Source organism: Lepidochelys kempii, chromosome 8 (genome assembly GCF_965140285.1).
Source record: "Lepidochelys kempii isolate rLepKem1 chromosome 8, rLepKem1.hap1, whole genome shotgun sequence".
NCBI classification, from domain to species: Eukaryota; Metazoa; Chordata; order Testudines; family Cheloniidae; genus Lepidochelys; species Lepidochelys kempii.
This window is the reverse complement of record NC_136387.1, coordinates 79,646,028-79,670,422: the sequence shown is the minus strand read 5'-3', so window position 1 is coordinate 79,670,422 and position 24,395 is coordinate 79,646,028. Positions and strand designations below refer to the sequence as shown.

Below are 24,395 nucleotides of genomic sequence, written 5' to 3'. Positions count from 1 at the left end.
CGGAGCAGGACGGGGGGAGTTGTGGGGTGACAGGGGCACTCTGTGGGGTGAGGGGACGCGGGACGGGGTAGCTGTGGGGTGACGGGGGTGCTCTGGGGGGTGGGCGGAGCAGGACGGGGGCAGCTGTGGAGTGACGGGGGCGCTCTGCGGGGTGGGCGGAGCAGGACGGGGGGAGTTGTGGGGTGACAGGGGCACTCTGTCGGGTGAGGGGACGCGGGACGGGGTAGCTGTGGGGTGACGGGGGTGCTCTGGGGGGTGGGCGGAGCAGGACGGGGGCAGCTGTGGAGTGACGGGGGCGCTCTGTGGGGTGGGCGGAGCAGGATGGGGGGAGCTGTCGGGTGACGGGGGCGCTCTGTCGGGTGAGGGGACGCGGGACGGGGTAGCTGTGGGGTGACGGGGCGCTCTGTGGGGTGGGCGGAGCAGGACTGGGGTAGCTGTGGGGTGACGGGGGCGCTCTGTGGGGTGAGGGGACGCGGGACGGGGTAGCTGTGGGGTGACAGGGGCGCTCTGTGGGGTGGGCGGAGCAGGACTGGGGTAGCTGTGGGGTGACGGGGGCGCTCTGTGGGGTGAGGGGACGCAGGACGGGGTAGCTGTGGGGTGACGGGGCGCTCTGGGGGGTGGGCGGAGGAGGACGGGGGCACTCTGTGGGGTGAGGGGATGCGGGACGGGGTAGCTGTGGGGTGACGGGGGCGCTCTGGGGGGTGGGCGGAGGAGGACAGGGGCAGCTGTGGGGTGACAGGGGCGCTCTATGGGGTGAGGGGACGCGGGACGGGGTAGTTGTGGGGTGACGGGGGCACTCTGTGCGGTGGGCGGAGCAGGACGGGGGGAGCTGTGGGATGACGGGGGCGCTTTGTGGGGTGAGGGGACGCGGGACGGGGTAGCTGTGGGGTGACGGGGCGCTCTGGGGGGTGGGCGGAGGAGGACGGGGGCGCTCTGTGGGGTGAGGGGATGCGGGACGGGGTAGCTGTCGGGTGACGGGGGCGCTCTGTGGGGTGAGGGGAAGCGGGACGGGGTAGCTGTGGGGTGACGGGGCGCTCTGGGGGTGGGCGGAGCAGGACGGGGGGAGTTGTGGGGTGACGGGGGCGCTCTGTGGGGTGAGGGGACGCGGGACGGGGTAGCTGTGGGGTGACGGGGGCGCTCTGTGGGGTGGGCGGAGCAGGACGGGGGCAGCTGTGGGGTGACGGGGGCGCTTTGTGGGGTGAGGGGACGCGGGACGGGGTAGCTGTGGGGTGACGGGGCGCTCTGGGGGGTGGGCGGAGGAGGACGGGGGCGCTCTGTGGGGTGAGGGGAAGTGGGAAGGGGTAGCTGTGGGGTGACGGGGGCGCTCTGAGGGGTGGGCAGAGCAGGACGGGGGGAGCTGTGGGGTGACGGGGGCGCTCTGTGGGGTGGGCGGAGCAGGACGGGGGCAGCTGTGGGGTGACGGGGGCGCTTTGTGGGGTGAGGGGACGCGGGACGGGGTAGCTGTGGGGTGACGGGGCGCTCTGGGGGGTGGGCAGAGGAGGACGGGGGCGCTCTGTGGGGTGAGGGGAAGTGGGAAGGGGTAGCTGTGGGGTGACGGGGGCGCTCTGTGGGGTGGGCGGAGCAGGACGGGGGGAGCTGTCGGGTGACGGGGGCGCTCTGTGGGGTGTGGGGACGCGGGAGCTGTGGGGTGACCGGGCGCTCTGGGGGGTGGGCGGAGCAGGACGGGGGGAGTTGTGCGGTGACGGGGGCGCTCTGGGGGGTGAGGGGACGCGGGACGGGGTAGCTGTGGGGTAACGGGGCCGCTCTGGGGGGTGGGCGGAGGAGGACGGGGGCGCTCTGTGGGGTGAGGGGACGCAGGACGGGGGCAGCTGTGGGGTGACGGGGGCGCTCTGTGGGGTGAGGGGACGCGGGACGGGGTAGCTGTGGGGTGACGGGGGCGCTCTGGGGGGTGGGCGGAGCAGGACGGGGGGAGCTGTGGGGTGACGGGGGCGCTCTGTGGGGTGGGCGGAGCAGGACTGGGGTAGCTGTGGGGTGACGGGGGCGCTCTGTGGGGTGAGGGGACGCGGGACGGGGTAGCTGTGGGGTGACAGGGCGCTCTGTGGGGTGGGCGGAGCAGGACTGGGGTAGCTGTGGGGTGACGGGGGCGCTCTGTGGGGTGAGGGGACGCGGGACGGGGTAGCTGTGGGGTGACGGGGCGCTCTGGGGGGTGGGCGGAGGAGGACGGGGGGAGTTGTGGGGTGACGGGGCGCTCTGGGGGGTGAGGGAACGCGGGACGAGGTAGCTGTGGGGTGACGGGGGCGCTCTGGGGGGTGGGCAGAGCAGGACGGGGGGAGCTGTGGGGTGACGGGGGCGCTCTGGGGGGTGGGCGGAGGAGGACTGGGGTAGCTGTGGGGTGACGGGGGCGCTCTGGGGGGTGAGGGGACGCAGGACGGGGTAGCTGTGGGGTGACGGGGCGCTCTGGGGGGTGGGCGGAGGAGGACGGGGGCACTCTGTGGGGTGAGGGGATGCGGGACGGGGTAGCTGTGGGGTGACGGGGGCGCTCTGGGGGGTGGGCGGAGGAGGACGGGGGCAGCTGTGGGGTGACAGGGGCGCTCTGTGGGGTGAGGGGACGCGGGACGGGGTAGTTGTGGGGTGACGGGGGCACTCTGTGCGGTGGGCGGAGCAGGACGGGGGGAGCTGTGGGATGACGGGGGCGCTTTGTGGGGTGAGGGGACGCGGGACGGGGTAGCTGTGGGGTGACGGGGCGCTCTGGGGGGTGGGCGGAGGAGGACGGGGGCGCTCTGTGGGGTGAGGGGATGCGGGACGGGGTAGCTGTCGGGTGACGGGGGCGCTCTGGGGGTGGGCGGAGCAGGACGGGGGGAGTTGTGGGGTGACGGGGGCGCTCTGTGGGGTGAGGGGACGCGGGACGGGGTAGCTGTGGGGTGACGGGGGCGCTCTGTGGGGTGGGCGGAGCAGGACGGGGGGAGCTGTCGGGTGACGGGGGCGCTCTGTAGGGTGTGGGGACGCGGGAGCTGTGGGGTGACCGGGCGCTCTGGGGGGTGGGCGGAGCAGGACGGGGGGAGTTGTGCGGTGACGGGGGCGCTCTGGGGGGTGAGGGTACGCGGGACGGGGTAGCTGTGGGGTAACGGGGCCGCTCTGGGGGGTGGGCGGAGGAGGACGGGGGCGCTCTGTGGGGTGAGGGGACGCAGGACGGGGGCAGCTGTGGGGTGACGGGGGCGCTCTGTGGGGTGAGGGGACGCGGGACGGGGTAGCTGTGGGGTGACGGGGGCGCTCTGGGGGGTGGGCGGAGCAGGACGGGGGGAGCTGTGGGGTGACGGGGGCGCTCTGTGGGGTGGGCGGAGCAGGACTGGGGTAGCTGTGGGGTGACGGGGGCGCTCTGTGGGGTGGGCGGAGCAGGACTGGGGTAGCTGTGGGGTGACGGGGGCGCTCTGTGGGGTGAGGGGACGCGGGACGGGGTAGCTGTGGGGTGACGGGGCGCTCTGTGGGGTGGGTGGAGCAGGACTGGGGTAGCTGTGGGGTGACGGGGGCGCTCTGTGGGGTGAGGGGACGCGGGACGGGGTAGCTGTGGGGTGACGGGGCGCTCTGGGGGGTGGGCGGAGGAGGACGGGGGGAGTTGTGGGGTGACGGGGCGCTCTGGGGGGTGAGGGGACGCGGGACGAGGTAGCTGTGGGGTGACGGGGGCGCTCTGGGGGGTGGGCAGAGCAGGACGGGGGGAGCTGTGGGGTGACGGGGGCGCTCTGGGGGGTGGGCGGAGCAGGACGGGGGGAGCTGTCGGGTGACGGGGGCGCTCTGGGGGGTGAGGGGACGCGGGGCGGGGTAGCTGTGGGGTGACGGGGGCGCTCTGGGGGGTGGGCGGAGGAGGATGGGGGCAGCTGTGGGGTGACGGGGGCGCTCTGTGGGGTGTGGGGAAGCGGGACGGGGTAGCTGTGGGGTGACGGGGCGCTCTGGGGGGTGGGCGGAGGAGGACGGGGGCAGCTGTGGGGTGACGGGGGCGCTCTGGGGGGTGGGGGGAGCAGGACGGGGGCAGCTGTGGGGTGCTGGGGGCGCTCTGTGGGGTGAGGGGAAGCGGGACGGGGTAGCTGTGGGGTGACGGGGGGCTCTGGGGGGTGGGCGGAGGAGGACGGGGGCAGCTGTGGGGTGACGGGGGCGCTCTGGGGGGTGAGGGGACGCGGGACGGGGTAGCTGTGGGGTGACGGGGGCGCTCTGGGGGGTGGGCGGAGGAGGACGGGGGCAGCTGTGGGGTGACGGGGGCGCTCTGGGGGGTGAGGGGACGCGGGACGGGGTAGGTGTGGGGTGACGGGGGCGCTCTGGGGGGTGGGCGGAGGAGGACGGGGGCAGCTGTGGGGTGACAGGGGCGCTCTATGGGGTGAGGGGACGCGGGACGGGGTAGTTGTGGGGTGACGGGGGCACTCTGTGCGGTGGGCGGAGCAGGACGGGGGGAGCTGTGGGATGACGGGGGCGCTTTGTGGGGTGAGGGGACGCGGGACGGGGTAGCTGTGGGGTGACGGGGCGCTCTGGGGGGTGGGCGGAGGAGGACGGGGGCGCTCTGTGGGGTGAGGGGATGCGGGACGGGGTAGCTGTCGGGTGACGGGGGCGCTCTGTGGGGTGAGGGGAAGCGGGACGGGGTAGCTGTGGGGTGACGGGGCGCTCTGGGGGTGGGCGGAGCAGGACGGGGGGAGTTGTGGGGTGACGGGGGCGCTCTGTGGGGTGAGGGGACGCGGGACGGGGTAGCTGTGGGGTGACGGGGGCGCTCTGTGGGGTGGGCGGAGCAGGACGGGGGCAGCTGTGGGGTGACGGGGGCGCTTTGTGGGGTGAGGGGACGCGGGACGGGGTAGCTGTGGGGTGACGGGGCGCTCTGGGGGGTGGGCGGAGGAGGACGGGGGCGCTCTGTGGGGTGAGGGGAAGTGGGAAGGGGTAGCTGTGGGGTGACGGGGGCGCTCTGGGGGGTGGGCAGAGCAGGACGGGGGGAGCTGTGGGGTGACGGGGGCGCTCTGTGGGGTGGGCGGAGCAGGACGGGGGCAGCTGTGGGGTGACGGGGGCGCTTTGTGGGGTGAGGGGACGCGGGACGGGGTAGCTGTGGGGTGACGGGGCGCTCTGGGGGGTGGGCAGAGGAGGACGGGGGCGCTCTGTGGGGTGAGGGGAAGTGGGAAGGGGTAGCTGTGGGGTGACGGGGGCGCTCTGTGGGGTGGGCGGAGCAGGACGGGGGGAGCTGTCGGGTGACGGGGGCGCTCTGTGGGGTGTGGGGACGCGGGAGCTGTGGGGTGACCGGGCGCTCTGGGGGGTGGGCGGAGCAGGACGGGGGGAGTTGTGCGGTGACGGGGGCGCTCTGGGGGGTGAGGGGACGCGGGACGGGGTAGCTGTGGGGTAACGGGGCCGCTCTGGGGGGTGGGCGGAGGAGGACGGGGGCGCTCTGTGGGGTGAGGGGACGCAGGACGGGGGCAGCTGTGGGGTGACGGGGGCGCTCTGTGGGGTGAGGGGACGCGGGACGGGGTAGCTGTGGGGTGACGGGGGCGCTCTGGGGGGTGGGCGGAGCAGGACGGGGGGAGCTGTGGGGTGACGGGGGCGCTCTGTGGGGTGGGCGGAGCAGGACTGGGGTAGCTGTGGGGTGACGGGGGCGCTCTGTGGGGTGAGGGGACGCGGGACGGGGTAGCTGTGGGGTGACAGGGCGCTCTGTGGGGTGGGCGGAGCAGGACTGGGGTAGCTGTGGGGTGACGGGGGCGCTCTGTGGGGTGAGGGGACGCGGGACGGGGTAGCTGTGGGGTGACGGGGCGCTCTGGGGGGTGGGCGGAGGAGGACGGGGGGAGTTGTGGGGTGACGGGGCGCTCTGGGGGGTGAGGGAACGCGGGACGAGGTAGCTGTGGGGTGACGGGGGCGCTCTGGGGGGTGGGCAGAGCAGGACGGGGGGAGCTGTGGGGTGACGGGGGCGCTCTGGGGGGTGGGCGGAGGAGGACTGGGGTAGCTGTGGGGTGACGGGGGCGCTCTGGGGGGTGAGGGGACGCAGGACGGGGTAGCTGTGGGGTGACGGGGCGCTCTGGGGGGTGGGCGGAGGAGGACGGGGGCACTCTGTGGGGTGAGGGGATGCGGGACGGGGTAGCTGTGGGGTGACGGGGGCGCTCTGGGGGGTGGGCGGAGGAGGACGGGGGCAGCTGTGGGGTGACAGGGGCGCTCTGTGGGGTGAGGGGACGCGGGACGGGGTAGTTGTGGGGTGACGGGGGCACTCTGTGCGGTGGGCGGAGCAGGACGGGGGGAGCTGTGGGATGACGGGGGCGCTTTGTGGGGTGAGGGGACGCGGGACGGGGTAGCTGTGGGGTGACGGGGCGCTCTGGGGGGTGGGCGGAGGAGGACGGGGGCGCTCTGTGGGGTGAGGGGATGCGGGACGGGGTAGCTGTCGGGTGACGGGGGCGCTCTGGGGGTGGGCGGAGCAGGACGGGGGGAGTTGTGGGGTGACGGGGGCGCTCTGTGGGGTGAGGGGACGCGGGACGGGGTAGCTGTGGGGTGACGGGGGCGCTCTGTGGGGTGGGCGGAGCAGGACGGGGGGAGCTGTCGGGTGACGGGGGCGCTCTGTGGGGTGTGGGGACGCGGGAGCTGTGGGGTGACCGGGCGCTCTGGGGGGTGGGCGGAGCAGGACGGGGGGAGTTGTGCGGTGACGGGGGCGCTCTGGGGGGTGAGGGTACGCGGGACGGGGTAGCTGTGGGGTAACGGGGCCGCTCTGGGGGGTGGGCGGAGGAGGACGGGGGCGCTCTGTGGGGTGAGGGGACGCAGGACGGGGGCAGCTGTGGGGTGACGGGGGCGCTCTGTGGGGTGAGGGGACGCGGGACGGGGTAGCTGTGGGGTGACGGGGGCGCTCTGGGGGGTGGGCGGAGCAGGACGGGGGGAGCTGTGGGGTGACGGGGGCGCTCTGTGGGGTGGGCGGAGCAGGACTGGGGTAGCTGTGGGGTGACGGGGGCGCTCTGTGGGGTGAGGGGACGCGGGACGGGGTAGCTGTGGGGTGACGGGGCGCTCTGTGGGGTGGGTGGAGCAGGACTGGGGTAGCTGTGGGGTGACGGGGGCGCTCTGTGGGGTGAGGGGACGCGGGACGGGGTAGCTGTGGGGTGACGGGGCGCTCTGGGGGGTGGGCGGAGGAGGACGGGGGGAGTTGTGGGGTGACGGGGCGCTCTGGGGGGTGAGGGGACGCGGGACGAGGTAGCTGTGGGGTGACGGGGGCGCTCTGGGGGGTGGGCAGAGCAGGACGGGGGGAGCTGTCGGGTGACGGGGGCGCTCTGGGGGGTGGGCGGAGCAGGACGGGGGGAGCTGTCGGGTGACGGGGGCGCTCTGGGGGGTGAGGGGACGCGGGGCGGGGTAGCTGTGGGGTGACGGGGGCGCTCTGGGGGGTGGGCGGAGGAGGATGGGGGCAGCTGTGGGGTGACGGGGGCGCTCTGTGGGGTGTGGGGAAGCGGGACGGGGTAGCTGTGGGGTGACGGGGCGCTCTGGGGGGTGGGCGGAGGAGGACGGGGGCAGCTGTGGGGTGACGGGGGCGCTCTGGGGGGTGGGGGGAGCAGGACGGGGGCAGCTGTGGGGTGCTGGGGGCGCTCTGTGGGGTGAGGGGAAGCGGGACGGGGTAGCTGTGGGGTGACGGGGGGCTCTGGGGGGTGGGCGGAGGAGGACGGGGGCAGCTGTGGGGTGACGGGGGCGCTCTGGGGGGTGAGGGGACGCGGGACGGGGTAGCTGTGGGGTGACGGGGGCGCTCTGGGGGGTGGGCGGAGGAGGACGGGGGCAGCTGTGGGGTGACGGGGGCGCTCTGGGGGGTGAGGGGACGCGGGACGGGGTAGGTGTGGGGTGACGGGGGCGCTCTGGGGGGTGGGCGGAGGAGGACGGGGGCAGCTGTGGGGTGACGGGGGCGCTCTGGGGGGTGAGGGGACGCGGGACGGGGTAGCTGTGGGGTGACGGGGGCGCTCTGGGGTTGGGCGGAGGAGGACGGGGGGAGTTGTGGGGTGACGGGGGCGCTCTGGGGGGAGAGGGGAAGCGGGACGGGGTAGCTGTGGGGTGACGGGGCGCTCTGGGGGGTGGGCGGAGGAGGACGTGGGCAGCTGTGGGGTGACGGGGGCGCTCTGGGGGGTGAGGGGACGCGGGGCGGGGTAGCTGTGGGGGTGACGGGGGCGCTCTGGGGTTGGGCGGAGGAGGACGGGGGGAGTTGTGGGGTGACGGGGGCGCTCTGGGGGGAGAGGGGAAGCGGGACGGGGTAGCTGTGGGGTGACGGGGCGCTCTGGGGGGTGGGCGGAGGAGGACGGGGGGAGTTGTGGGGTGACGGGGGCGCTCTGGGGGGTGAGGGGACGCGGGACGGGGTAGCTGTGGGGTGACGGGGGCGCTCTGGGGGGTGGGCGGAGGAGGACGGGGGCAGCTGTGGGGTGACGGGGGCGCTCTGGGGGGTGAGGGGACGCGGGACGGGGTAGCTGTGGGGTGACGGGGCGCTCTGGGGGGTGAGGGGACGCGGGACGGGGTAGCTGTGGGGTGACGGGGCGCTCTGGGGGGTGGGCGGAGGAGGACGGGGGCAGCTGTGGGGTGACGGGGGGCTCTGGAGGGTGGGCGGAGGAGGACGGGGGCAGCTGTGGGGTGACGGGGGCGCTCTGGGGGGAGAGGGGAAGCGGGACGGGGTAGCTGTGGGGTGACGGGGCGCTCTGGGGGGTGGGCGGAGGAGGACGGGGGCAGCTGTGGGGTGACGGGGGCGCTCTGGGGGGTGAGGGGACGCGGGACGGGGTAGCTGTGGGGTGACGGGGGCGCTCTGGGGTTGGGCGGAGGAGGACGGGGGGAGTTGTGGGGGGACGGGGGCGCTCTGGGGGGTGGGCGGAGGAGGACGGGGGCAGCTGTGGGGTGCTGGGGGCGCTCTGGGGGGTGAGGGGACGCGGGTAGCTGTGGCGGGACGGGGGCGCTCTGGGGGGTGGGCGGAGCAGGACGAGGGGAGCGCTACCCCGTGGCACACAGCTGCCTGGCTCCTCGCCCTGCGCAGCCTGCCCCTGTGTCCCCAGCCGCCCTGGCCGCACAGGAGAGCGGCGAGCGGCCCGTGGAGCACGGAGGAGGTGCCTCCTCGGCCGTCATTTCCGCCGTGTGTTTGAGTGGGGGCGGGGGGCCAGAGCGCTCTCCTCCTCCTCCTCCTCCTCCTCCTCCGCGGCGGCCGGAGACACAGACCCAGCGCGGGGTGAGGGAGGGGAGGCAGCCGAGCCAGCCGCAGCGCCCGCGGGCGGAGCTGTCAGACACCCCCTCCCGCCGGAGCGACACCGCACCCTCCCCCCATCGCCCCGGCCCGGCCATGGGGAACGCAGCCACCGCCAAGAAGGGCAACGAGATCGAGAGCGGTGAGTGCGTGAGACCCCGTCCCCTGGGGAGGGGGCCCAGCGGCCTTGGATCCAGCGCGCACAGGGCCGGCCCAGGCCCCGCGGCCTAGTGGGCTGCAGCGCGGAGCCCCCTGACCAGCGCAGGCCTTGCAGCTAGGGCTCTGCCTAGCCTGGTGCCTGGTACCCTGCTGTCTAGGGGGGCCTACTCTGCGCTGGGGGATCCAGGCTGTAGGGTGGCCGGGTCCACGTCTCCTCCAGCCTCGCAGCTGCTGGTGCATCGCCGATCCCTAGGCTTAGGGTCTCGAGCAGCATCGTTGTAAGCGGCTTAAATCGCTTTGTCCCAGCCTGCAGCAGCCCTAGCCTAGCGTACCGCCGAGCCAATGCCGCGCCGATCCGCTGTGCCAGGCTGTCCCACAGCAGGTGTCAGTCACACTCACGAGCTGCTGCTCTACGAGCTTCTTCCATCTTAGTCGGCTTCCCAAAGAACCAGTCTCTCCTTCTGCAGGAGGAGGGGTTGCTCTAAAGTACTCTGTCATCCCCCTAGCCTTCAGCCTTTCACATGTTCCACAACATTTATTTCTCCACCCCTGCACAGCACCTTTGATAGCAGAGACGACACTGAGTTGGTGTCATTATACAGCTTTCTAACTATGCTGTGATTTATCAGGTGCATGTGTATTTCTATCCTACTGGTGTGAATGTAGGACAGAAACTCCCCGGTTTTCCTGGGTTACTGAACATTGTCATCTCCTCCCCCACAAACTATGTAGGAATCCCATTTAGTGTGTCTGTATTGTTGGGGTATAGAAGTTTTACTCATTGAAGTATTTATTTAGGTATATACTTAAAAAACATTTTACCTTACTTTTGGTTTTTACAAGTGAGAGCCGTAGCTCAATATTGAACTATGTGAATTAGTGGATTACTGGGTTTTGTTCCAGGTATATCGTCATGATCTTTAAATAACTTAAAGATGATTAAATGCACCAAACTCCTTTTTGTCTGTTAGCTATCTTTCTTACTACTTTATAACGTTAGATAAGTTTCTGTTAGGTAAGTTGCATGGCAGGGTCCAATGAAAAACTGCTTATTTAAAGGAATGCTGAACATTTACAAATACTGTATTCTTATAACAGTGTCTTACCTCTGTCACTAAGAATACTATTGGATTATTATAAATGAAGGACCTTTAAACTTTTTGTTGTTGTCACTGTTTACTTTTTCCATTTATTTATCCCTTTAACTTAGTCCTGCAATCAGATTTACACAGGTAGACCACCACCACCACCACTAATGCAGAGCTCCATTGGATTTTTCTGGATTCATTTGCAGGATTGGACCTTGGCCAGTGAAACTAGACTGTTCAGTTTTACTTTCTGGTTCAAAAGCACTAGTGTGTGATGGTAGAGTTTTGATTACAAATATTATATGAGATATTTAAATACTATTTTGATCTTCTTAAAAAATCATATTTATTTGGTTTTATAAACATAAAAATACCCTCACATTTGGACAACTTCTGAAACTCTTAATGACAAAATATTGCATTATACTTCTATGACAGCCATATTTCTGCTGGTTTATCTTGTTAAATTAAATCTTAGGTTAATGGGAGTAATAAAGACTTGTATTAGACTTTTACACACCACCAAATAAAGCATTTAGGAATTCTGAGGCCCACAAACAGTGTATTTTAGAACTTCTCTTTCTTATTTTTAAAGGGTTTACTTATAAAATGAAAGCTCTGAATAGAGTGCAGCACTCAGATTTTTAATTTGTCAGCATACTTAATACTAGGAATTTCTGTAGTGACATTGCTTGTGTAATTAAGGGATGAAATTGTCCCTTACTTCTCTACCACTTGTATAAGACCTGGATTTGTTTACTGTATAGGATCAAGTAATTGCAAACTTGCATGTAGTAAATTATTGGAAGCAAAAAGGGATATTCAGCCTTGTTTATAGGAGTAAAAGTCTCTCAGGAAAAAGAGTGATTTGGATATGTTGTTAATGAAAAATACCCAGGGATTACGAAAGGGTGATAATATAGCCTTAATCCATGTATGCAGCTCATGGCATTGTGCATATCAAGGGCATACTGAGCTCCCTGAAAGAACAATGGAGGGTAACTTTGCTTGTAGTGATTACGACTTGCAAAAGCAAATGTAGTTTATCTTAAGAGCTCTTTTACTGTCTTAGGTCAATGTAGATTATAACAGTATGGTTGAGTGGTCCATTTATATAGCAAAATCTGATACTTAACTATAATCTTTGTGTTTTCTTTAGCTTTTTGTCTTTGTTACAAATGTCTTCAGTAACTAATAATGAACTCTGCATGGTTGTAGAATGAATAGTTGTATGTTAGTCGAAACAGTAGAATGCAAAACATAATCTTAAAAACTACATCCAAACAAGACTTGCAAGTGAATGGAATCAAAATGGTAACTTTCGATCTACTGCACTATGTTGTGTAAGGTAGTGTAAGTTACTTTTTGTATCTGGGACTAAGAGGGAGTCATAAGTTGGTGTGACTTACATCATACTGCTATCTAGTATGTAAGCAGGTGGATGTAAAAGTGGGATGTAGCCTACTTCTCTTTATGTTTTATACTGTTAGTTCCTTTTTCTGCTATGCCCCTCTCTTCCAGGCTATCATAGTATATAGTAAACGTATGCCTGGTCTACATCTAAAATTTAGGTTAATCTAGCCATGTTGCTCGGAGGTTTGGAAAAACTAACACCCTGGGTCACGCAAACCTAAACCCCGGTATAGACATCACTGAGTCTATGGAAGAATTCTTCTGTTGACCTATCTACCTTCTCTCAAGTGGGTAGGTTAATTGTAGCAATGAAAAAATCCCTTCTGTTGCTGTAGCAAGTGTCTATATTAGGGGTTCTCAGGACAATTTTTTTAGTGGCCTCAGTGCGGCTGCCAACTCTTGCTGGTGGCCACTCTTACACTGTTTCCTAAAATACTTAATTAGCTTTAAGAAAAACAATTAAATATGCACATCCAAATCATTATAATTTGTTTATTGCTAGCTATATCACTTTTCACAGCAGACTTACTCAGCCCTGCCAAGCCTGGGGACAAATTAAACCCTGGATGAGGGGTTAGGAGAGACAGGGCGCAGGCTAGAGCCTGAAGCCCCGCCACCGGAGCCTAGGGCCTGCCACTGTGCAGCCAGAGCCTGGGATTGGAGCCCAAAGCCCCGCGCCAGAGCCTGCCAGCCCACCACCCCAGGACTAAAGCCCAAAGCCTGAGCCCCACCGCCTTGGGAGGTTGGGGCACTCACCGCCTGCCTGCTTCTCCAGGTTTGTGCCCCAGGTGTCTCCAGAGGGGGGCAGGGCCAACCCCTGCTGGCAGCCCCAGCAACCAACACCAAGGTGGTGCATCCAGGAGCAACAGGGAGAGGGAGGGGTTGTTACTCCCCCCACACACACAGCCCAGGGGGCTGTCGCCACAAGAAAAGCCCCTGGTGGCTGCATGCAGCCACGGTGGACACTTTTGAGAAATGCTGGTACACTATGGTGCTACAGTGGTACAGCTGCAGTGCTATAGCTGTGCCACTGTAGCATCTGTAGTATCATTGGGCCAAAATCAGAAGTGAGGTGTTATGGGGTGTCAGACAGAAAAAGTAAGCTGTTTTATCTGGGTGGACCCTATTGACTTTAATGGGGCACCACATAGTATAAAAGTCTGCAACGGTGGAGAGGCTTGCAAGATAAGAGCATTCATAGTTGTATCTTGCATGCTGACTGGATCAGAAGATGATGTAAATTACACAAAGTTGGACTTCCTTAAATGCATTTCAGTATTTGGCCTTTTGTCTTTGTATACGTTTAATAGGACACAATGGACTAAGTCTTTCTTTTTATATCTATTTAACCCCCCTCTGAATTTACTGTATCTGAGAACAAGGTTTGCCGCACTGTCTAAATAGCTAAATCTGGGTTAGTGCAATTTTAAATATAACATGGGGCAAATTAAATTTAAAAAGAACCCTTTGTTGATTTAGCTCTCTGTGGAAGAAAAGAGAGAGAGAAATGTTAGTTTTATTAAGATGAATCTTTGTCTTGGGTGCAGTTTTAATAAAGGAAATATGACTTTACTGTAGTCTTCTAAAATAGAACAAGGACAACAAATGACATTTGGTCTCATAAATAGATCTCTTGCTCTAGAGTACATGATCAGTTTTATAATGTTTTAACATTATCTGGCCAGTCTAAATAGTGTTGAATAAGTTAACTACATCAATTGCAAAGTTTGTAGAAAGTATTTGTTCTTTCTATAAATTACTAGAAGTCTAGTGCTTTTAAGTAATGTGTATAGCTCTGCATTACTTGCTCTTTTTTTTTAATCTATGAAATAGTGCACACATGCAGTTACAACGTGAATTAGTTTAGAAATTGTTTTTTAATCTTTTACCATCTTCTCTGAGGGAAGAAAGTTGTTGTAGTTTTGAATCTCAGAATAAAATCTTAAACTTAACCCCCTCCAAAAAAAACAAACAACCATACCTTTTTTGGTTATACTAATATTAGTTACTAAAATGTATTAAAGAACACTTAGGTGATTAAAATACTCTTTAACTTCTATTTAATTGAAAGTTTTATACACTTTTTCTGTTCTTTACATTCATTTTGAAACTGCTCAATTTCTGTAACCTTTAAGTTAATCACTAGTCTTTGTCCTTGCCACTTTTTTTTTAACAATAATGTAAAATATGGAGTTGTTTGATTTTTTTTTAACTTTTTTAGAGTTGATGTGGAAGCTTTTAAGATTAGGTGTAGTTTAATTTTAATTCCAGATACCTCCTCTCATTACCTGAGGACCATATCCTGCACTTACAGGAATGGTTGGACTATGGCGTAACAGGTCTTTACAAGCTCAAACTTCTGGGATCTTCAATTGTTTACACGTTTGTTTGGACTGGTGCGGGAGGAGGATGGATAGTGGCTCCTTTAAGGGTCCCTCCTGTAGGTTAGGAAGGATTATCTCACTGTGGGTGCAGCGGGAAGGCATCGCCTAAGCTTGTGCTTTGGCTGGTTTGCTCAGATAAGTCATTAGCCCTTGCACAAAAGGGAAAGGGTATATAGACCTCCAGCCTGAGCACCCTCTCATTGGTTAGTATAGTACCAGGATTTTAGGTCTGCTGTGGGGATTGTGTTAGTGGCCTTTTTAGGGACAGGGAAGGAATTTTCCCCTTATGGTGCAATTGGTCAGGATGGAGTGACTGTTCAGGCCTTCCCCACAGCTGTTCAGGGATACAGTGGAGTTAGTCAGGAGGTAAAGGTCAAGTTGTGACACTTTAGCAGGTGTCTGTTGCAGGTGTTCGTTTCATAAGGAGTCCTGTTCCCTGATTAAACTAGAATTATAAATAGACTTAGGGGAAGGCATCCCCAAAAGAAGCTGGTAAATGGGGTTGGGACTCCTAAGGTCTGGGGCAGTGAGGAAACAATCCAGTTCCTTAACCTTCATATGAGGGGAGGGCATTGGGATCCTAACAATGTTTTGGGGACCAGCTGTGTTGGGATAGGGGTTGAAGGGTATCTTTCCACCATGTTGAAATGATTCATAATGTTGATTGCCTGGTAGTTCCCAGATGAATTAAGGTAATAAGGTTCTCCTCTAATTAAACGATGTCCCTTGCATCTTGTGTTTATTTTTCCACATGTCTGGGACAATGCACATCTGTTACATGCTCACTCTCCCCCTCTCCAAACTAGCAACACTGTAACACCTTCTGTATGAGGGAGCACCTATTAAGATCAGACCTTCTTCTTTGCATTCCTCTGAATTATTTTGTAAGTAGTGCTTATTTGAAAGGTCCCAGATACGGTGTGACTCTCCCCATGCTGCCTTACCAGTCAATTTCAACTGTTCTGAAGACACTACCTTTTGGGGGGGGAGGAGGTTTGTTTGTTCTTCATGTCCAGTCATTATCTGGTCCTTCCGTTGAGACTACGAATACACATTAGTAATATTGTTGGCAGTTCCTGTCTACTAAGAATTGGACAGGCCATCAGTTCATTTCATACAGCCATTGAACAGCCATTCGCTGATACACAGCTATGTCATTACTCACCAGTAATATAGAGGTGAAAAGTTCTGTACTCCATTACTAATTTCCTGAGCCACTCAGTCCCCTGTAACAATGGTCTTTGGGATCTTTGGATGTGATATTTAGGGTTTGACTGTAGTTTTTTTCAATGGTAATAATCCTTTTGTACAGTGAGTTTATGCTCCTTGACTTTGAAATTGCCAATTGACAACTTCTGAAGTCTTGTTTACACATTTAAATATATTAGATATAGGGAGTATATCCTAAGAGAGAAAATATTTACTCCAGTGTTGTTTCTACCATCCACAAACAATAGATTTAAAACTGTTGTCCTATATTTTGTGCTCAAACTGTCTCTGCTATTTATTCGGTGGGCTTTCAGCATTACTGTTTCACCGTCTGAAAATCAACACTAGTTCAGATTACTTGCTGAGCTAACATTTGAAAATAGCTTTGGTGGAATTATCCTAGTTAGTGTTTTGGGGATAGTCATATCTGAGAATCTCCTTTCAAAAGAGACTCAAGATTAGAGTAGCAGAGGTCTATCAGGTTAGCACTGAGCCAGATTTTCTGAAATGTGTGGGAAATCTTGTGCAATGCCAATTCATAGTTTGCCTGTCTGTAAACTGTACAATTTATTTTGTTTTGATTTAATAAAGAAAAAAACCTGCTCACAGCTCAAAATTCCCTACCAGTAATTTAAAATAATACATAGAAAAGATAGTCATATAGCAGCATAACAAGTTTATGTTAACATTCTGGGGTTGTTCTGTCCTTTTGAGCATTTTGCTACTGTCCCTTGCTCCTGTTGTGGGCTCAGATTGTTTTCCACTTTAAAATATCTAAAATCATTTGATGCATTGTTGTTATATATTTGTTAGTAGTACCCATTCATTTACCCACCTCTCCACTCTCACAAGCATGTCAGTATCAAAAGTCATGAACGTGTTTTGAAAAATCATTGAATACTTGTCTACCCTAGACAGTGATTGTTACCAACCCCTGGGTGATTGAGCAACCAATCTGAACATCTAGATTAGCCTAGCCCAGGTGTAAGTGTTCCTACAGCAAATCCCTACCTGCTTTCCTGTGTCCTGACTGTTTGTACACTCACTGGCATGTACCTGTGGGCATATTCCATGGTTCTTTGTGCTAAGACACTCTAGTATTCTTACCCAGTAAAATGTGTCAATTGCAGGTCTTGCTGTAGGGATTAGCAGATGTAGTCATGCCCCCACGGGTTAGGTTATCACGAATTGGCTAGCCCCATGATTGCTTACACCATGGTGTATCTTGCAGTGAAGATGCAGTCGAAGGGTTTGTCTTCACTGCTGTAAAAAGCTGATGTTTTGCAGTAGGGTGATCTTTATGAATTATCCTAAGGTAAAAATACAGTGAAGACTAGGCATTTTAGTTTTACTGCAAGATAAACTTGCTGAGGCCAGGTTGACCTCTGAGTTTACATAGGAGTAAAACTGGAATGCCTTATCTTCACTGTATTTTTATTTTAGGATAGTTAGTGCATGCTAATTACTCCAGCATAAAAAACTCAGCTTTTTTAGCAATGAAGACAAGCCCAAAGAGAATCTCAAGTACTGCAAACCAGTATGGGTATTCTAGAGGAAGACAGTTGTCGCTTCATAACACTGAGAAACATAAAATATCTCTCCCATGACATTTGCAGTGTTGCTGTAGCCATGTGGGTGCCAGGATATTAGAGAGGGACAAGGTGGGTGTTGGTCTAATAAAAGATATTTCAACTTCTGCTGGTGAAAGAGACAAGTGTAAGCTCATCTCTTTCACCAACAGAAGTTGGTCCAATAAAAGATATTTCCTTACTCACCTTCTCTCTCTCCTGCTTGATAGAATAAGATAGGCTAAAATAATTGACCATCTTATCTAAGTTGTTAAAACAATCAAGAAAGCTAGAAAATCCTCTTTCAACTTGAAGCATCATTATCAGATGTACTAGCGTGTTTGGTCTGCTTGATTGTTTGTAGGGGCATATTTTGGGGTTTGTTGTCACACTGTAGCTGATAAATTTTTAACAGTAAGATAGAAATTTAGGAATGTTTTTAACCACTGGGCACCAGGAGTTCTGATTTCTTCCTGCCAAGAGCCAGTGCATACTTGGTAAACTACTGCACTTGGGGTAATCCTACACTACAGCAGTTGCACTACAGCTGTGTTGCTGTGGCACAGTAGTTTTGACACTTCCTACATAGACAGAAGGGGTTTGTCCATCAATGTAGTTAATCCAGCTCTCTGAGATGTGGTAGGTTGGTCAATAGAATAATTATTTCCTTGATTTAGTTGCATCTACACCAGAGGGTTAGGTTGACCTAACTACAGAAATCAGGGTGTGAAATTTTTCACGTCTGTGAGTGACGTAGTACCTACGTTGATTTAATTTTTAAGTGTAGATCATGCCTTGCTGTTAGCACTGAAAAACAAACACACTAATTGTGGTATTAAAGCAGGGTGAAAGAAAAATCTGGCACCCCGAGTAGCTATTGTGTCAAAGGAGCAAACATGAGATTTAAACACGAAAAAATACCATTACTTTCTCTGCACTTAGAATCTGTTTTTTGTTCTTGTCCCTGACAGGTGAATTGGAGATGACATAATTAATGGTACATATGCACAGATGAATAGACAGATAAACTCCAATAGTATTTATGGTGACTTTTTTGATTAATGTCACCCGAAAGTGAGAACAGGTGTTCACATGGCACTGTTGTAGCTGGTGTCACAAGATATTTACGTGCCAGAAGTGTTAAAGAGTCATATGTCCCTTCATGGTTCAACCTCCATTCCAGAGGACATGAGTCGATGCTGATGACGGGTTCTGCTCGATAATAATCCAGAGCAGAGTGGACCGACGCATGTTCATTTTCATCGTCTGAGTAAGATGCCGCCAGCAGAAGGTTGATTTTCTTTTTTGGTGGTTTTGGTTCTGTAGTGTCTGCATCAGAGTGTTGCTCTTTTAAGACTCCTGAAAGCATGCTCCGCACCTCATCTGTCTCAGGTTTTGGAAGATACTTCAGATTCTTAAACTTTGGGTTGAGTACTATAGCTATTTTTAGAAATCTCACATTGGTACCTTCTCTTCGTTTTGTCAAATCTGTTGTGTAAGTGTTCTTAAAATGAACATGTGCTGGGTATTCATCCAAGATTGCCATAACATGAAACATATGGTAGAATGCTGGTAAAACAGAACAGGAGACATAGAATTCTTCCCCAAGGAGTTCAGTCACAAATTTAATTAACACATTATTTTTTTAATGAGTTCCATCAGCATGGAAGCATGTCTTCTGGAACGGTGACCGAAGCATGAAGGGGCGTATGGATGTTTAACATATCTGGCATGTAAATACCTTGCAATGCCGGCTACAAAAGTGACATGCAAATGCCTGTTCTGACTTTCTGGTGACAGTGTAAATAAGAAGAGGGCACCGTTATCTCCTGTAAATGTAAACAAACTTGTTTGCCTTAGCGTTGGGCTGAAGAAGAAGAAGTAGGACTGAGTGGACTTGTAGGCTCTGAAACTTTACATGGATTTGTTTTTGAGTGCAATTATGTAACAAAAATATCTACATCTGTAAGTTGCACTTTTGCAACAAAGAGATTGCACTACAATACTTGTATTAGGTGAATTGAAAAATACTATTTCTTTTTTTTTACCGTACAAATACTTGTAATAAAAATACATACAAAGTAAGCACTGTAAACACTATAGGAGTGGGAAGGGAGAAAGTGTTGCAGGGCGAAAATGGGGGTGGGAGGTGGTATCAGTCTGAACGTTTGAGACTGTATTTTAACATGCACCAGTATGGCAAAGGAAAATGGTACACATTGAATTAATATAGACGTGTCAGCTGTATCTTTAACATTTCTGGTGACTTCTGCTACAGCTTTGATATTTAATTTTTTTAATGAACATAATTTTTAATGGCTAATTTATATTTAATACATGCAGTGATGGGAAATACACAAAGCTGTAGTAGATTTATTGGACAATTTAACATTTAGCTGTAACAAAATAGCTTAGTTTATGTATGGTAAGCATATAAGCTTAGGAATGCAGATTATTTACCTGATTAAAATAATTGTTTTGAGCTTTGGAAGTCCTTTGAGCCTGATTGTCCCTCGCTTTCACTGATGTGAAAAGAGAATCAGGCCCATTCTGAATACATCTACATCTTTGTACTTTTCTAAAGTGTTCTCTACAAATCAATAAAATAGTATTGTTTTTAGGGTTGCTGTTTTTAAAATTCCTGGCCCCAATGATACAGTTGGATTCGTGTTGGAGCCCCATTGAAATCAGGCACAAGGGTCCATCCATGCAAGGTAGATTCTGAGACTGGGGCTCCAGCTTGTAAATTATTGGGAGAAGAGACTATCAATAGTGCATTCCAACGTTCCAGCCTATTGTCAGACTGGCTACTGTGTATGTATACTAAGTCCGTGTTCCAAATACTTAAGCTAAGTTATGTTTCTAAAAGTACTCATTTTCTGTAAACTGAATTTCAAAGTGAAATAATTTCAGACACTATTTCATATTACAGATTAATGTCCTGCATAAATATCAAATTGCAAAACAAAGCAGTTTGAGTTTCCGGAGTCTTCAATAGCTTCATATACAACTAGGTGACCTGGGAGGTTCATTGTGGGTAGTGCTTCTGAAGAGTTGAACAGTTATTTTTATATTTAGTAGAGTTTTGTTCTCCTTGGTGAATTTGTATATGCCAAGTTAATGATAAATCTTCAGAAACTAAAATGAAAATTGAATTAATCTTAAATTTTTGCGCTGAATGCTCTTAATTTTGGTGAAGAATGGTATAACATTAGGTACAATAAGTTATGGCATTCTTTTTTTAAGGTAAATGTATCTTTCTGCCAAGTGACAGCCCCCTTCCCTAATTGTCTACACTACTTTAAAGGATGTAGGTGGGTATTCAGTGCACAGAAATGGTCTTAACTCAATATTCATTTCAAGTTGATGGCTTACTTTTAAGGCGGAACACTGTTACAGTTTTAGTCAAGAAACAGTGTTAATGGGGTGTGTTCAAACTCATATTTTATGTTGTTAGATGGGCAAACTTTTTGGAAGCTATCTGTACACCTCCTTAACAGAACATAATGATTTGCGTAGTTACTCTAATTAGCTGCTATAGCATGTTTTTTTTATTTGAGGTGGCAAATAATAGAAAATAAACTTGTAATCCAACAACGTGTTGTTGGAATGTTTTAACAAGTGAACTTCATACTGTTTTTTTAAATTATATTTATAAAACTAGAAAACTGAGGATTCCTCACAAACCTGAAAGATAGAAATCCTACCAAGTGTTTTCATAGTACAACAATAATATTGCATTCTGACCTATTTCCCCCCCCCAAATTTAGCATATGTCTATGCTGCAAAAAAACACAAAACAAAAGCCACCCCATGGCAGCAAATCTCAGAGCCTGTGTCAACTGACTCAGGCTTGCAGAGCTCGCTACTGGGCTGAAAATAGCAGTTTAGATGTTCCCACTCGGGTTGGAGCCTAGTCTCTGAAACCCACCCCGGTTGCCTGGTTTCAGAGCACAGGCTCCAGCCTGAATGGCTACTGAGCTATTTTTCCCCTATAGTGTGAGCCCTGCAATCCTGAGTCAGTTGAGCCTGGCTCTGAGACTTGCTGCTGGGGGAGGGAGGTGTCTGTATTTTTGCAGTGTAGACATACCCTTAGTGCTGGTCTACACTACTGCGGCAAGCTGACCCAAGTTACGCTACTTCAGTTACATCAATAACGTAACGGAAGTCAAACGTAGCTTAGGTCAACCTACCGCGGTGTCCACAGTGAGTTGGGTCAATGGGAGACACTCTCCTGCCGACTTCCCTTATCTTCTTGGGGAGGTGGAGTACTGGAGTCCACCTGCTCAATCGACACCACTGTATTGACTGCAGCAGTGCCAACCTACCGGTAGTGTAGACATGGCCTTAGAAACTTCTCCCTCTTTGTACAGAACCGATGATTTGCCCTCACTCTGCTAAAATTAAATGTGCAACATTGAAGGGAGATTAAATGGCTTAGGCAAGGTCAGTAGTTTTTGTCTTCTTCTTAGTGTATGCGCAATGTGCATCAGGTGGCATGTGACCAGGATTCATCATTGAATTTGGTCCACTGGTTGGATCATTAGCTTCCCCAGCTTGGGTGAAGTACTGATGGGGAGTGCGACGTGTATGTTGATCCATGCCAGTAGTAACTGAGATTTATTACAGTCTGTTGAGTGTCTGTTAAGGTATGACACACAGTGAAAATTTCGGTCTAGATCACATTACAAAGCCACTCTTGCATTTAAGCTAAATTTGTTAAAAGTACATTATTTTCACCCAGGCAATTCATGTAGAGTAGCAAAAAGTTTTCCGTTAGTAGATATTAAAGAAATTGTCTCCAGTTATTTAAGTAATACAGTATGGTTCCTTGTTAACTTGGAAGGCTAGCAAGCAAACTGGAAGAATAGAGAAAATACCCTTTTCCCCCCAATCTCTTTAGTTATGGTAGTTATAGATGGTGTTTATAACAAACATAGATCAAATATTTTCAGACCGAAGTAATTTTTTTAAAATTGACAGTCCCTTTAAAATCATGTAATTCTCAGAAGCTGATAAGTGAATAAAAAGTTTTTCATCTTCTAAATTTGTCGTATTAATCCTTATTGAGGTTACAGGGACAAACCATCCTGATGTGTAGAAAGAATAGTAAATATGGCAGGCGACCAGCTTGGCTTAACAGTGAAATCCTTGCTGATCTTAAATACAAAAAAGAAGCTTACAAGAAGTGGAAGACTGGACAAATGACCAGGGAAGAGTATAAAAATATTGCTCGGGCATGCAGGAGTGAAATCAGGACGGCCAGATCACACCTGGAATTGCAAGTAGCAAGAGATGTTAAGAGTAACAAGAAGGGTTTCTTCAGGTATGTTAACAACAAGAAGAAAGTCAAGGAAAGTGTGGGCCCCTTACTGAATGGGGGAGGCAACCTAGTGACAGAGGATGTGGAAAAAGCTAATGTACTCAGTGCTTTTTTTGCCTCTGTCTTCACGAACAAGGTCAGCTCCCAGACTGCTGCACTGGGGAGAAGGTGACCAGCCCTCTGTGGAGAAAGAAGTGGTTTGGAATTATTTAGAAAAGCTGGATGAGCACAAGTCCATGGGGCCGGATGCGCTGCATCCGAGAGTGCTAAAGGAGTTGGCGGCTGTGATTGCAGAGCCATTGGCCATTATCTTTGAAAACTCATGGCAATCGGGGGAGGTCCCAGGTAACTGGAAAAAGGCTAATGTAGTGCCCATCTTTAAAAAAGGGAAGGAGGAGGATCCTGGGAACTACAGGGCAGTCAGCCTCACCTCAGTCCCTGGAAAAATCATGGAGCAGGTCCTCAAGGAATCAATTCTGAAGCACTTAGAGGAGAGGAAAGTGATCAGGAACAGTCAGCATGGATTCACCAAGGGCAAGTCATGCCTGACTAATCTAATTGCCTTCTATGATGAGATAACTGGCTCTGTGGATGAGGGGAAAGCAGTGGACATATTGTTCCTTGACTTTAGCAAAGCTTTTGACACGGTCTCCCACAGTATTCTTGCCAGCAAGTTAAAGAAGAATGGGCTGGATGAATAGACTATAAGGTGGATAGAAAGCTGGCTAGATTGTCTGGCTCAACGGGTAGTGATCAACGGCTCCATGTCTAGCTGGCAGCTGGTATCAAGCAGAGTGCCCCAAGGGTCAGTCCTGGGGCTGATTTTGTTCAATATCTTCATTAATGATCTGGAGGATGGCATGGATTGCACCCTCAGCAAGTTTGCTGATGATGCTAAACTGAGAGCAGTGGTAGATACGCTGGAAGGTAGGGCTAGAATACAGAGGGAGGTAGACAAATTAAAGGATTGGACCAAAAGAAATTTGATGAGGTTCAACAAGGACAAGTGCAGAGTCCTGCACTTAGAACGGAAGAATTCCGTGCACTGCCACAGACTAGGGACTGAGTGGGTAGGCAGTAGTTCTGCAGAAAAGGACATAGGGGCTATGGTGGATGAGAAGCTGGATATGAGTCAATAGTGTGCCGTTGTTGCCAGGCAGGTCAATGGCATTTTGGGATGTATAAGAAGGGGCATTGCCAGCAGATTGAGGGATGTGATCGTTCCCCTCTATTTGACATCGGTGAGGCCTCATCTGGAGTACTGTGTCCAGTTTTGGGCCCCACACTACAAGAAGGATGTGGAAAAATTGGAAAACGTCCAGCACAGGGCAACAAAAATGATTAGGGGACTGGAACACATGATTTATGAGGAGAGGCTGTTGGAACTGGGATTGTTTAGTCTGCGGAAGAGAAGAATGAGGGGGGATTTGATAGCTGCTTTCAACTACCTGAAAGGGGGTTCCAAAGAGGATGGATCTAGACTGTTCTCAGTAGTAGCAGATGACAGAATGAGGAGTAATGGTCTCAAGTTGCAGTGGGGGAGGTTTAGGTTGGATATTAGGAAAAACTTTTTCACTTGGAGGGTGGTGACACGGTGGCATGCGTTACCTAGGTAGGTGGTGGAATCTCCTTTCTTAGAAGTTTTTAAGGCCTGGCTTGACCAAGCCCCAGCTGGGATGATTTAGTTGGGGATTGGTCCTGCTTTGAGCAGGGGGTTGGACTAGATGACCTCCTGAGGTCCCTTCCAACCCTGATATTCTATGCTTCTGTGATATCTTTTTTCCTTTTAAAGCAGCTTTTTCTCGTAGATGCTCAATACAATGAAATTTGTTGATGAAAAACATCTAAGTAATTTACAGCAGGATTCTAGGACCTAGTTCAACCAAATGCTCTCCAAGTCATTTGGCCTGAGGATAATGCAGATATTCAAACAAACACCATTTCAACAGCATCAGATTAATAATAATAAAAACTGTGGTTATAACTTACGCTTTTTGAAAAAATTGCTGTACCAGAGCACTGTTGTAGTTTTTTAGTGTGCAAGATTTGTGCTATAAGAGCATCTCCTGATTTTAGTGGCAGAAGAACAGACCCAGATTGTTA

At 53.8% G+C, this 24,395-nt stretch overlaps 1 protein-coding gene across 1 annotated transcript in view; it reads left to right on the top strand.

Annotated features, from left to right (window-relative positions):
- The first annotated feature begins 8,876 nt into the window (after positions 1–8,876).
- The window catches only part of PRKACB (protein kinase cAMP-activated catalytic subunit beta), a 116,847-nt gene continuing 101,328 nt past the window's right edge, over positions 8,877–24,395 (top strand). The window contains exon 1 of the mRNA XM_073357219.2: positions 8,877–9,290. Coding sequence (XP_073213320.1) covers positions 9,245–9,290 — 46 coding nt within the window. The 5' untranslated portion in view covers positions 8,877–9,244. The remainder of the gene's footprint in view (positions 9,291–24,395) is intronic.